General features: G+C 44.8%; 1 protein-coding gene across 3 annotated transcripts in view; it reads left to right on the plus strand.

The window, feature by feature from the left end:
* The window catches only part of AMOT (angiomotin), a 55,644-nt gene that overhangs the window by 35,003 nt on the left and 9,714 nt on the right, over nucleotides 1-10,927 (plus strand). For all 3 annotated transcript variants that reach the window (XM_027893138.1, XM_027893139.1, XM_027893140.1), the window contains exons 5-7: nucleotides 407-551; nucleotides 1,903-1,995; nucleotides 4,635-4,780. In XM_027893138.1, coding sequence (XP_027748939.1) covers nucleotides 407-551; nucleotides 1,903-1,995; nucleotides 4,635-4,780 — 384 coding nt within the window. The remainder of the gene's footprint in view (nucleotides 1-406; nucleotides 552-1,902; nucleotides 1,996-4,634; nucleotides 4,781-10,927) is intronic.

Here is a 10,927-nt window from a genome sequence, read left to right on the forward strand (position 1 = left end):
ATAGTTTGATCTGCCTCTTTTTTTTTTTTTTTTTTTTAAATTGTACTTACCTGATCTTGCACTATAAATATAAATAAATAAATGCTTTTTGCCCAAACTAACTGTAGTGTCAAACTGCTCCAGCCTTGGGAAAAAAACCAGATTATGTTTGCACTTCTTCAGTTTGCTATATCCATGTTCCCATCACACTGGGGAAACAGAGTGAGAGTCTAGAAGGAGGGTCCAGAACTTTATTTCAGACACTGAAATTCTTTATACAGATGGATCCAGACTGTCATTTTACTTAGTGTCTAAGTGTAGGTTTCTCTCAATAAAGAACATGTGAGAGAAAGTAATCTCTTGTCTGAGACCGAATGAATATTGTCAGGGATAAAATAGTAAGTGCTTGTTTTCACTTCCTCTGCAGCTGGAAACAGAAATTCAGCAAGTTTCAGAGGCGTACAAAAACCTGGAGAAATCCTCTTCGAAGCGGGATGCCCTGGAAAAGGCCATGAGAAACAAACTGGAAGGAGAAATTCGAAGGCTTCATGATTTCAACAGGGATCTAAGAGGTAAATGAAGTAAAACTTCTCTCCATTGATGTTGGGTTTATTATACGTACTTGGCAGGAGAGTGTTTTGCTGCAGAATTCACTGGGTCTGACACAACTAGAATATGATGGGATCCTCAGGACTGTTCAGTAGTTGGAGATTCGAAGCACTTGCTGGGAGAATGGAAAAAACAGGTTTAGGAGAGTGCTGTAGTCTTTCATTTCCAGCCTGTTTCTCATTGACAAGAAGCATGTGATAAGCCAAATACCATAAACCAGATGCAAGCCTGGAATTCTCTCATGTCTTCTATCCTAGAGATAATTTGTACAATTTGTTCAGTTTACACAAATGGAAAGAGGTTTTGCTGACTGCCTAATCCCACACCAGGCGTGTTCACTTGATTTCCTGTCCGGTGACCCTCGTGCACTTACATACAAACTGCAGACTGTCTGTTCTTCCTGCAGGTCTTGTCATTCCTTATCAGTGTAGGCATCTGGTTTTTTGGATCTCCCTTCCTTTTGCAGAGTGAGTTGTTATTAGTGTCTGGTTCTTGCTAAGAGGCTGAAGCAGCATGAAGGCTGGCAGGGGAGCGTGGTGTTGAGTGGTGTTTGACCTTAACGGGAGTAAAAGTTTAAGCATTAGTTGAAGAGGTGAAGGTGAAAAAACATCCACGATTGCACAAACAGTCTTTTAAACTGAAGTTTAATTTTTTTATGGAAACCTTCTGATTGTCCTGCATGTCGCTGCCCCCGTGCCTCTTGCTAAGAGCCTGCTCCCAGAAATTATTTTGCATCCAGGAGGTAAAGCCATGCAGTGCCCAGTGCCCTGGAGAAGGACAGTAAACAAACGCCTGCAATAATTAATCTCCCTCAGAGTACAACACAGCATACGCATTTCATTCTAATTTTCCTGGACTGATACATATTTCTAGCATCTTGAAGCAGCAGAGCTGTTAAGCTGTCCTTAGCATTTCACACTATTCCCTCAAGTCAGGTAATTGGACAACAGTGATTTAATCTTCTGTTACGTTTTAGTGGGTAATTATAAGAGAATCTTTTAATTGTGTGGTGAGATTTGTGTGGAAGAAATAAAGGTATAAATTGAAAACCCAAACTTCTTCTGTGTTTTAATGGTTTAAAGTAATTTCGTTGGAACTTTATATTTAACCTGTTTTGTCTCATTGAGCGTATTTCTTCAAGGGCATAATTAGAAACATTTCAAAAGTGAGTGCCAGCTTCTGAAGGGCTTTTTCATTATAGACTGTGTAGAATTAGGAGATCCATTTCCCCCATTAGAAGTGCCCTGAGCAGATGTAACTTAATGCGTGAAAGTTTTCAGTTCTTTAGTTTGCCTTTCTTGCCCATTTTCGCAGAGCGGATGGAGACGGCCAACAAGCAGCTGGCGGAGAAGGAGTTCGAGGGCTCGGAAGACAATCGGAAAACCATCTCTCAGCTCTTTGCACAAAGTGAGTGACACAGTCACAAGGGGTCAGGGGAAAGCTCCAGCCTTGCAGGGACGGAGGGCAGTGCAGCAGGTTAATTAGCAGGACAGAAATGGGCTCGGTGGCAGTCCAAAACTGGCACTGGAGAAAGGAGGAGGGATTCAAGGATTCCTTTTCTGTCAGTATGTAAAGTCCATCTGATGGGGTTTATTAGAGATTTCGGAGCAAAGGAAGTTTGCAGTTAAACTGTAAAATTAATGTTTACCCCATATTTTACAGGATATTTTATTCACCTGTTTTATTCCTTGAAAGCTTTGGAATTAAACCTTCCCAGGATGACAGGAGTCCTGGCGTGAGTTAAGGCCAGTGGGACTGGAGCCTGCTAGGTCTCCTGACTCTTTCCTCTTTTATTTGCCCCTGCCCTATCCTGTTCAGCAAAAATAAAGAGGATGAACACTCCTGCAGTCTGCTGGGCTGGATGAAGGTCAGGAATTCTGTCCACAGCAGTGGATTTATCACAAGGCAAACCAAAATGACGGATGTGAAATGCTGCTTTTCCTTTGTACTGAAATGTCTTGAGGCTGATTGTGATGAGCCAACTTTTCTCTCATCCCATAGTGTACTCCACCCTCCTGACAAGGCTCAGTCTTCTCCAATTGTTACATGAAAAGGTAGCACAATAAAATTGCAAAACAGAGTTTTTCTGTAGTGCAACACACACTGCTGCTGCTCTGACAAATGCTGGTATTCCTGTCTTGTATCATCTTCAGCTTATTCCTTGTGGCTTACCTTGCAAACAAATGGCTGTCAGGGGGTGAATTCCAAACTCCTGGTGGCAGTGGAAAGTCTGTGGGTTTAGTCTCTCTTTCAGGCTGGTTTGGGTGGACGTTGAGGTTCATAGGTACATCCAAAGAGGTGGGAAGGTCAAAGCTGTGAGGCCTCCCATTCCATTTCTCCTTTTGGAGGAACATGGAAGCCATGGTGCTGCATTTCATCAGTCCCAGCATTTCCAGGAGTGCTGTAGGCACTTGTCGAGTGAAGCAGTTCTCATCTGGGGAAAATTCTGCACCAAAACTCCAAAAGGCTCTCTGCAAGCACTTAGAGATTAACAAACAGCCTGCTGGCACTGACTGATACCTGCTGGCACAATGCCACCCTGTCTCATTGCAGCTCAGTCTCTGCAGCACATTTTAATGTGCTCACACTGTCAGCAACTCGTTCCTGGGTGGAGGAGAAATGCTGGGCAAAGATGGATTAAAAACCAGACAGGTGATGTTAGCCTTTGTCCTCGTGTCTTGTGTCATGGGCTGGCTCTGAGCTGCAGTCAGGGTTTGCTCTGCAGAGTTCTGGCTGCTGTTGGTGGACAGGTTTGTTTTGCAACCTGCGTGTGGGCTGTGCTGATTCCCCACCAGAAGGGAATCTGTAGCTTCTCCACGTTGCTAAAGCTTTGCTCCTGGCTTTTTGCTGGCAGAAGAAAGGGAGTAATTGTGGTCCTGTAAATATAGTTATGCACATGCTTGCACAAACGGGCCCATGTACTCCCTATGCAGTCTGTCCCAACAGCCAGCACCTAGTTCCTGTTTTTCAGGCCTTCCACTCCTTGTCCTCATTCCTTTGTCGTGGGATATTGGTTTCTGGAATGCAGTTTCTCTGGTGTCATCAGTGCTGGGTGTAGATCACTCCAGGGAGTATTCTGTGGTTATGTATCCAGCAAGTGGGTTAATGTTATCGTTGTTGCTGGTTGACTTGAGCTGGGAATGACAGCATATACAGAGGACATCAACTCTGCCTCGTGGCTTTGCCTTACACCCCTGCGTGATAATTTCTCCAGTCCACGATTATTTTTATCCTATTTATTTTTTTATGAAGGCAGCTGCCCTGTTCCTGAAACAGCATTGCTGCTTCAGTGTGATTCATCTCTTTCTGGAGAGCAGCAGAAAAGGATGAGCTGCTGTGCTTGGGGTGGCTTTAAAGCATCAGAGGTGAACTCTCAGTGCTGGGCAAAACTGCAGGTCTGCTTTGAGCAGTGAGCAAACAGATGTGTGTGCCTCAGTTCTGGCCCAGGGTGTCATTTTTAAGGGGAAGACTCAGGAGTTCTCATTGGTCATTTGTTTTCTGACTCCTCTGCTGGTACTGCCAGCAAAGTGGGACAGCTGGGGGTTCCTCTGAAAAGGGGCAGTTGCCCTGGGCAGAGCAGCCTTCCTGTTTGTGAGGTCAGTGTGGGAAAAAAAAAAAGGAGCCCAAGTTTTTCAGGCACAGAAGTCTGCCATCTCTCTCCCCAGCCTGAGATATTACAATTACTCAGTTTGTTTTCCACCACTGAAAGCTCAGATGTGAAGAGGTGCCAAGTTTCACTAACCATCTGCATAATCACAGCAAATTACCTCATTGACTAACTGTACTAAGTGATGCACCTTCTATTCCTTCTTACTATCATTGTGGCACATTGTTACTTGAAGGTACCATGCTTGTTTTTCAGGGTTATTAAGTCTTCCTCTTCCTGGAAAGCCATGTCCTTTTTTCTGTCCTTAGCCCTAGATTTGCATTCTCTCCTGTGAGAAGCTCCAGTGCAATCTCTCCTTCACCTCTGGAGTGAAAATAACTCCTGAAAGCTGGGCAGAGACAAGTGCTGTCCACTGATAACTCTCTCTTTGCTTTCACAGACAAGGAAACGCAGCGGGAAAAGGAGAAACTGGAAATAGAACTGGCTGCTGCACGTTCCACCAACGAGGACCAACGGAGACACATCGAGATCCGAGACCAGGCCCTGAACAACGCTCAGGCCAAGGTGGTGAAACTGGAGGAGGAGGTAAGGGATGCTGGGAGAGAGGAATGAGGGGAGCTTGGGTTCCAGTTAAAAGTGAACTGTGGGAATGAGTTCGTCTTGTGGAAGTTTTAAGGAAATCTGCTTTCTTCAAAGCTGTTTGTATCTGCTTGGCTTCGCATTGACTAGCTAAACCACTGAGCTCTGCACAGATAAGCCATAAAGCTGTATTTCCTTGGAAGGGCTTTTGTCTAAGCAGCCATATTTTGTTTTCTTTTTGTTTCAACTTGTAAAAGTGGGCTGGAACCGAGATCTCAACCCTGGCAACCTCCTGAACTTGGCAGGAATTCAGATTTGGATGGACTTTCAAATAATGTGAAATGAATGCAGCTTGTCCCCTTGCCAGGTGTGGGGACAGTGCAGATCTCTGTATGTGCCTAACATTTGTAATAAGCTGGGCATGACCTTAGTTGTTCTCCCTACCTTTCCTCCCAAGAGGGGATAATGCATTTTAGCTGCTTAGCTGGGCAGCTTTCACAGCAGTTGCTTTTGTAGCTTTGGCCCTGCCACTCATGGCTCTCACCTCATTGCCCTTCTGCGTCACAGTGTCCGTCCTCTTCCCTCCTGCCTCCTTCTTTCCTCCCAGAGGCCCCATTTCCCACTCCCAGCCTCTACTTCCTTTACTCCTACTCTTCCTCCTTGGAGAGTCTCAGGAGGAAATGCCATGGCCAGGCTCCCTTCCTCGCTGTTCTCCATTTCTGCCATCTCCCTGCCCACCCGCGCTCAGCGTCACCCTCAGCTGAGCACTGTTCCTCTACGCACCTGAACTTTGCTGCTTTCAGAGACATTCCCCAAACCCTCCCCTTGTTCTGCTTCTACTTTTCTCTCCGTTCAGGATCCCATTGTGCCAAGAGAGGAGGAATGATCAAAGAGAAAGGGAATATCCTCCTCTCCCAGGTACAGATGTAACTGCTTTCTTAACTTTAGCCTGTTCTTCTCTGACTCTGTATTTGCCTCAGTAGCCCTTCCTCTCTTGTGTCTCTTTCCCTGGGAGCATTAGGTTCTAGGGTAATTTATTTACACGGGATGTGATTCTCTTTGGCTCTGAAACTGTTCTGTCATTGATTCTGCAATGGATTGGAGCTCTTTGGCTTTCACTCAAATTTCAGCACCTTATTACACTAAAAGTCTGATGTGTCACCAGCTCCAAGTGCACGGGACATCCTTGTGGCTTCCCCTGCTTGGAGTCAGTGTGTGTGGAAGGTGCTGTGATCAGCAGGGCCAGCACTTGCCTGGGCTGAACCTCAGTGGAGGCACTAATTTTGGCTCCCTCACAGGAAAGTTAAAGCAAAATATTGCTGCCTAAGTAGACTGGTGAAGTAGGTAAGTGACTCTGGGCTAGGGTGGCATGATAGTTAAAAAAACACGTGGACACTAAAAGTGAAATGCCCTGCATGAGGGCTCGTGGTCATTTGCATCCAGCCTTTGCTCCAATCCCAGGGTGTGCAGGAAGTGCCACCCTTCCTGTTGCAGATAAATATGGAAGCATCTCAGTGAGGGAGCAGGAATTAACTCTCCTTTTTCCTAAAGGTGAGAGGGAGAAACGGGAGACAAAGGTTAAAGAGTCGCTTTTGCAGGTCTCTCAAATCATTTTTTAATGAAATGCTTAGGATTATAAAGCATTTGTTGCCTCATTAGTGTTAAATTGTGGAAAGTTCTCAAATCCCCAAGCTGTTTGGTAACCCCTCAAAGGGCAGCCAAACAAGCTGTGCAGAGCTCAGAGCACCGTTTAGAGGGGACTGGAAACCTTGTTCTGAGTTTGTTCTGACATTCAGTGACCAGGATATATCGATTGTTTCTTTTATTCCTGCCATCTGAGTGACTACTTCATCTGAATGACTTGTAATTGTCCCTGTAACTAGTCCTGCTGAAGGGGGTGGAGTTTCTTACGCTCGAATTTGGCAGCTGCTCTGGCTCAGGGCCTGAGGGGGGGTGTGCACATTTCAGCTCTTGCATCCTGTAATGTAAGTTTTCAGCTTTTTTGTTTTTCCCTTTCCGTTCTGAACTTCCCATTAAGCAGAGTGACCCTGCCTTGTCACTTGCACCAGATTCTTCATAAAAAGAATATTTCCGTTCTGGGGAGAGCTATAAGCCTTATGTCACCATAACAATTTTAAATGTCGCGTTGGAATTGCAGCTTTAGATGCTTTTAAAAATCTTTTGCTTGAATTGCCAGTTTGGACAAAACCACCCATCTGTAAAATGGAGATACTTGTCCACTCCTGCGGTGCTTTGAGGGTTTTTAGATAGATATTAAATTTTAACATCCAACTTGGAGCAAAAGGAGAGATAAAGGGATGCTAAACGGGATGGAGAAAGGAATGATCTTGGAGATACTGAAGTACGGTGTGAAGCAGTTGGAAGCAAAAGTAGACATTCACAGAATACTTCCCCTGTTTGTAGGGGTGAAATGACTCTTCAAATTTAGAACAAGCTGCCACTGAAGTTTTTGAAAGTGTGGAGTTTATTTCTGCAAAGTGCAAAAAAGGGTGATTGATCATAAATATTTAAAGCAAACTTAAATACGTCTAAGAACAGAACTGCTGCATATGTATGCTCTGTATATAATATTTAAACTTTATACTTCTCTACTCTCCTCAAAGGTACCCAGTTTTAAACCCCCTGTATTCGCTTCTGCATTTTCATTCTTCCCTTTAGTAGATATTCCACAGCTTTGCTCTGGGCCAGAGGCAGAGTGGCTGTGTTTGCAACTTCAGTTCCAGGAAAGCTTGTGGGTTTTGTTGCAGTAGTGTAGCTTGTGCTCCTTTGCTCCACCAGTTTACAAACCACTGTTTTTACTGAGTGCCTTGAGACAGCTTTGAAAAATAGTGACTACTACCAGGAAGATAAAAATATCTACTCTTTGCCATCCTCTGTCACACAGCTTCCAGTGGAAAGAGGAGACTGATGCCCTCTCATATGGGTGGAAACTGGGGGCTGATGGAGAGAACAAGTTTGAATGAAATATCTTTTTCAAAATGCTGGTATTTATAAGGTCCTTCAGCCATCAGAATTTAACATAAACAGATATAAAAAAATTGCTGAGGTACTGTATTCAGGAGAGAAATAACCTACTATTTCTGATAACACCGAGGGTTCTGTCTACAGGGAAATGTGAAAATGCATTTCCTGATGACATCTATTGTACTTTATATGCTTTGTCTGAGATAGTTTCAGAGCAGAGCTCTGGCACAAGAGGAGACCCACAGGAGAGCTGTGTACTCGAAGGCTTGTCTGTTTTTTTTTTTCCCAGTCACTTCTTAGTCTATAAAAAAAATATTCCTGGACTTCATATCTTTGTCTCACATAAATGCTTAGACTCTTGAGAGCTACCAAAAAAATACTCCTTTCAGGACAGAGCTGCTTCTAAAGGGGACAATTTTCAGGTGGCTTATCATTCCTGGGTGGGCAGGGTGCAGGGAGAAAACTCCCTCTCTTCCCTGGGACTGAGATGTGTGTGTCCAATGACCTACATTCTTGTGACAGAACAGAACTGGCTTTTTACTGCTATGTCACTGTCTCACATATTCTGCCAGGTAGTGATTTTCCAGAGGTGGCTTTGAGAGCTGGAACTTATTTTAGCACAGACAGACGGAGCGACGGCGTTGTGACATTCCCATGCAACAAACGCTATTCCCTCAGCAAGAGGGCAGTGTTACCAGCTGGTTTCAGCATGAGCTCTTGCTGAGGCCAGGGGTGTCTTGTTGGGCCTGAATTCAAACAAAGCAAGGCTTCAAAGGCATCCTAGAGGAATATATTCCAACTGCTCAAGGGAGAGGTGGTTTAAATGTGCTCGCTGTCTCATTTTTTTTTAACTGCATTTCTGCCATAGCAGGGAAATTCTTGTGGGGAAACACATTTTCAGCTGTGCCTGAATGCATTCAGCTTTAGGATAAACCCAGAATGTAATGAAAACACCCTGAATATATTAAAGAAAGGACTTTGAAGACATCAGAAATAGTGGGTGGGAGACGAGCAGATGCTGATGGATGTTACCAGTTGGCTGGAACAGGAGCTGTCCAAGATGTAGAAGGGAATGGCTGGGTTTGACAAACTGCCTGGAGAGTTCTGAATCATTGATGGCTATGCAGGAAGTTTTCTCTTCTTCCCCAGAAAAAAAAAAAAAAAAATCTTTGCTGAGTAATGCATCTGGAAGCAACAATCTCTGCAAAAAGAAGATCCTTCCTTCCCCCTCACCTGCTGTGTCCAGGACTGCATTTGTGATATTCCCTTCATCACTTTGCACTTCATGTACTACACTCCTGGTCCTCTTTCTTTTCCTTGTCCTTGGTCCTGTTGCAGAATTTACATAAGCTTTATAGGAAATGGGAGCTGGAGAGTGACTGCTCTTGTTTGCATTGGTTTAGTTAGAAAATCTTGTTGATAAAATTATAGCCTGACCTCTGCTGCTTGGTTAGGACATTTTCCAAAGCAGTCAGGGATCGACCTGGAGAAGATAAGGATATTAATAAAGCTGTGCTATGTGCTGTAGGAAATGTGCTTGCAGACATGCACTGAGGTTATTTGAGATCTTACACCTTAAATAGCTGCTATAATAAAGATGTCCTCATGAGCAAAACGCTCTGCATTTTCAGAGCACCCTTCTAGGCAAAGCAGTTATATACATTATGTGAACATGAGTTTGCTTCCTAGTTAAATGTTGTACCATCAAAAGAAAAAATTACTACCTTGTCAAATTCACTTAAAATGACATCCCGAAGGGTGTGACTGCATCCTCGTAAAGCTTCAGGAATGAACTCTTATCTAGAGCACGTGTTCACTGCAAGGCCTGATGCAGAGGAGAGAATTCCAGCGTCCTTTGATGCCATCTCTGCTGTGGTAGATGTTGTTGTGGCCCTTGGCACTGAGCTGAGGTTCTGTGGTGGGAGAGAGAGGGTGGGGAATCCATGGCAGATGACCAAGAACAAGCCTCAGCATGCTGCCTTTTTTCCTTCCTCCCAACTTACTTATGTCTTCAGCACCCTGGCAATACTCAGGAAATTGTTTCCAATTCCTGTCTTAGGAAAACAAGATCACGCTCTCAATTTCTGGTAATGAATGAAATCCCTCTGTGCTTGGGAGAATCATTCCTGATCCTGGGGCGGGGGGGGACTGGAGCACAAACCCTGTGAGGAGAGGCTGAGGGAGCTGGGGGGGCTCAGCCTGGAGAGGAGGAGGCTCAGGGGAGACTCAGCACTGTCTGCAACTCCCTGACAGGAGGGGGGAGCCAGGTGGGGTTGGTCTCTTCTCCCAGGAACCAGCAGTAAGACAAGAGGGCTTGGCCTCCATCTGTGCCAGGGGGGGTTTGGGTTGGATTTTAGGAAGAAATTCTTTCCAGAGACTGCTCAGCCATTGGAATGGGCTGCCCTGGGAGGGGGTGGATTCTCCTGGAGGTGTTTAAGGACAGACTGGATGTGGCATCAGTGCCGTGGGCTGGGAACCACGGCGGGGTTGGGTCAAGGGTTGGGCTTGATGATCTCAGAGGTCCTTTCCAACCTGGCTGATTCTGTGATTCTTTACTTTGAGAGGAAATAAAAAAAAATATAAAAATGAGATTTCAGTTCTGCCACTGCTGGAGAGTCCTGGTCCACAGGAGGGTAAATTGTTGTCACGAACACTTGCAGAGTGGCAGAGCTGGAAATGAAAGGTGCCAGAATATGCAGTTGACTGAGTGCGAGGAGTGCATGAAATGAAACAATCTTACAGATAAAGGATAATTCTGACAAAAGACTTTAGGAAAGCTGAGTTGTCTGGAGCACATCCATGCCTTTAAAGCTTATGGAACATCCAGGTTCCAAAAAACCTGAAAATTACTTAAGGAATTCCTGAATTAATTTTGGTTTTTAAGTTGTTAAAAAAATCCACACACGAGCCCCAAATATTCTAACGTTCCTAATTCTTCCTGATGCTGGAAGATGAGGTTGTACCTTATGAAGGGGGAGAAAATGTTGCCTTTCTGCAAAGCCACTGAACAAGCTGTGCCTGTAGGTTGGGTCCGGTGCCCAAGTCAGGCATGTGCAGGCAGTGCAGGAAGTTGGGCAACAGCTTGTGTTGCAACTTTTCACCTGCAGGTTTGGCTGATGGGAGCGCTTTCAAAGGGAATGTTTCAGTGGAATTTCTGTGTCCTGGTTC

The sequence above is a fragment of the Empidonax traillii genome, unplaced genomic scaffold, assembly GCF_003031625.1.
Source record: "Empidonax traillii isolate 1590-97213 ecotype Southwest subspecies unplaced genomic scaffold, ASM303162v1 scaffold383:size710549, whole genome shotgun sequence".
Classification (NCBI taxonomy): domain Eukaryota; kingdom Metazoa; phylum Chordata; class Aves; order Passeriformes; family Tyrannidae; genus Empidonax; species Empidonax traillii.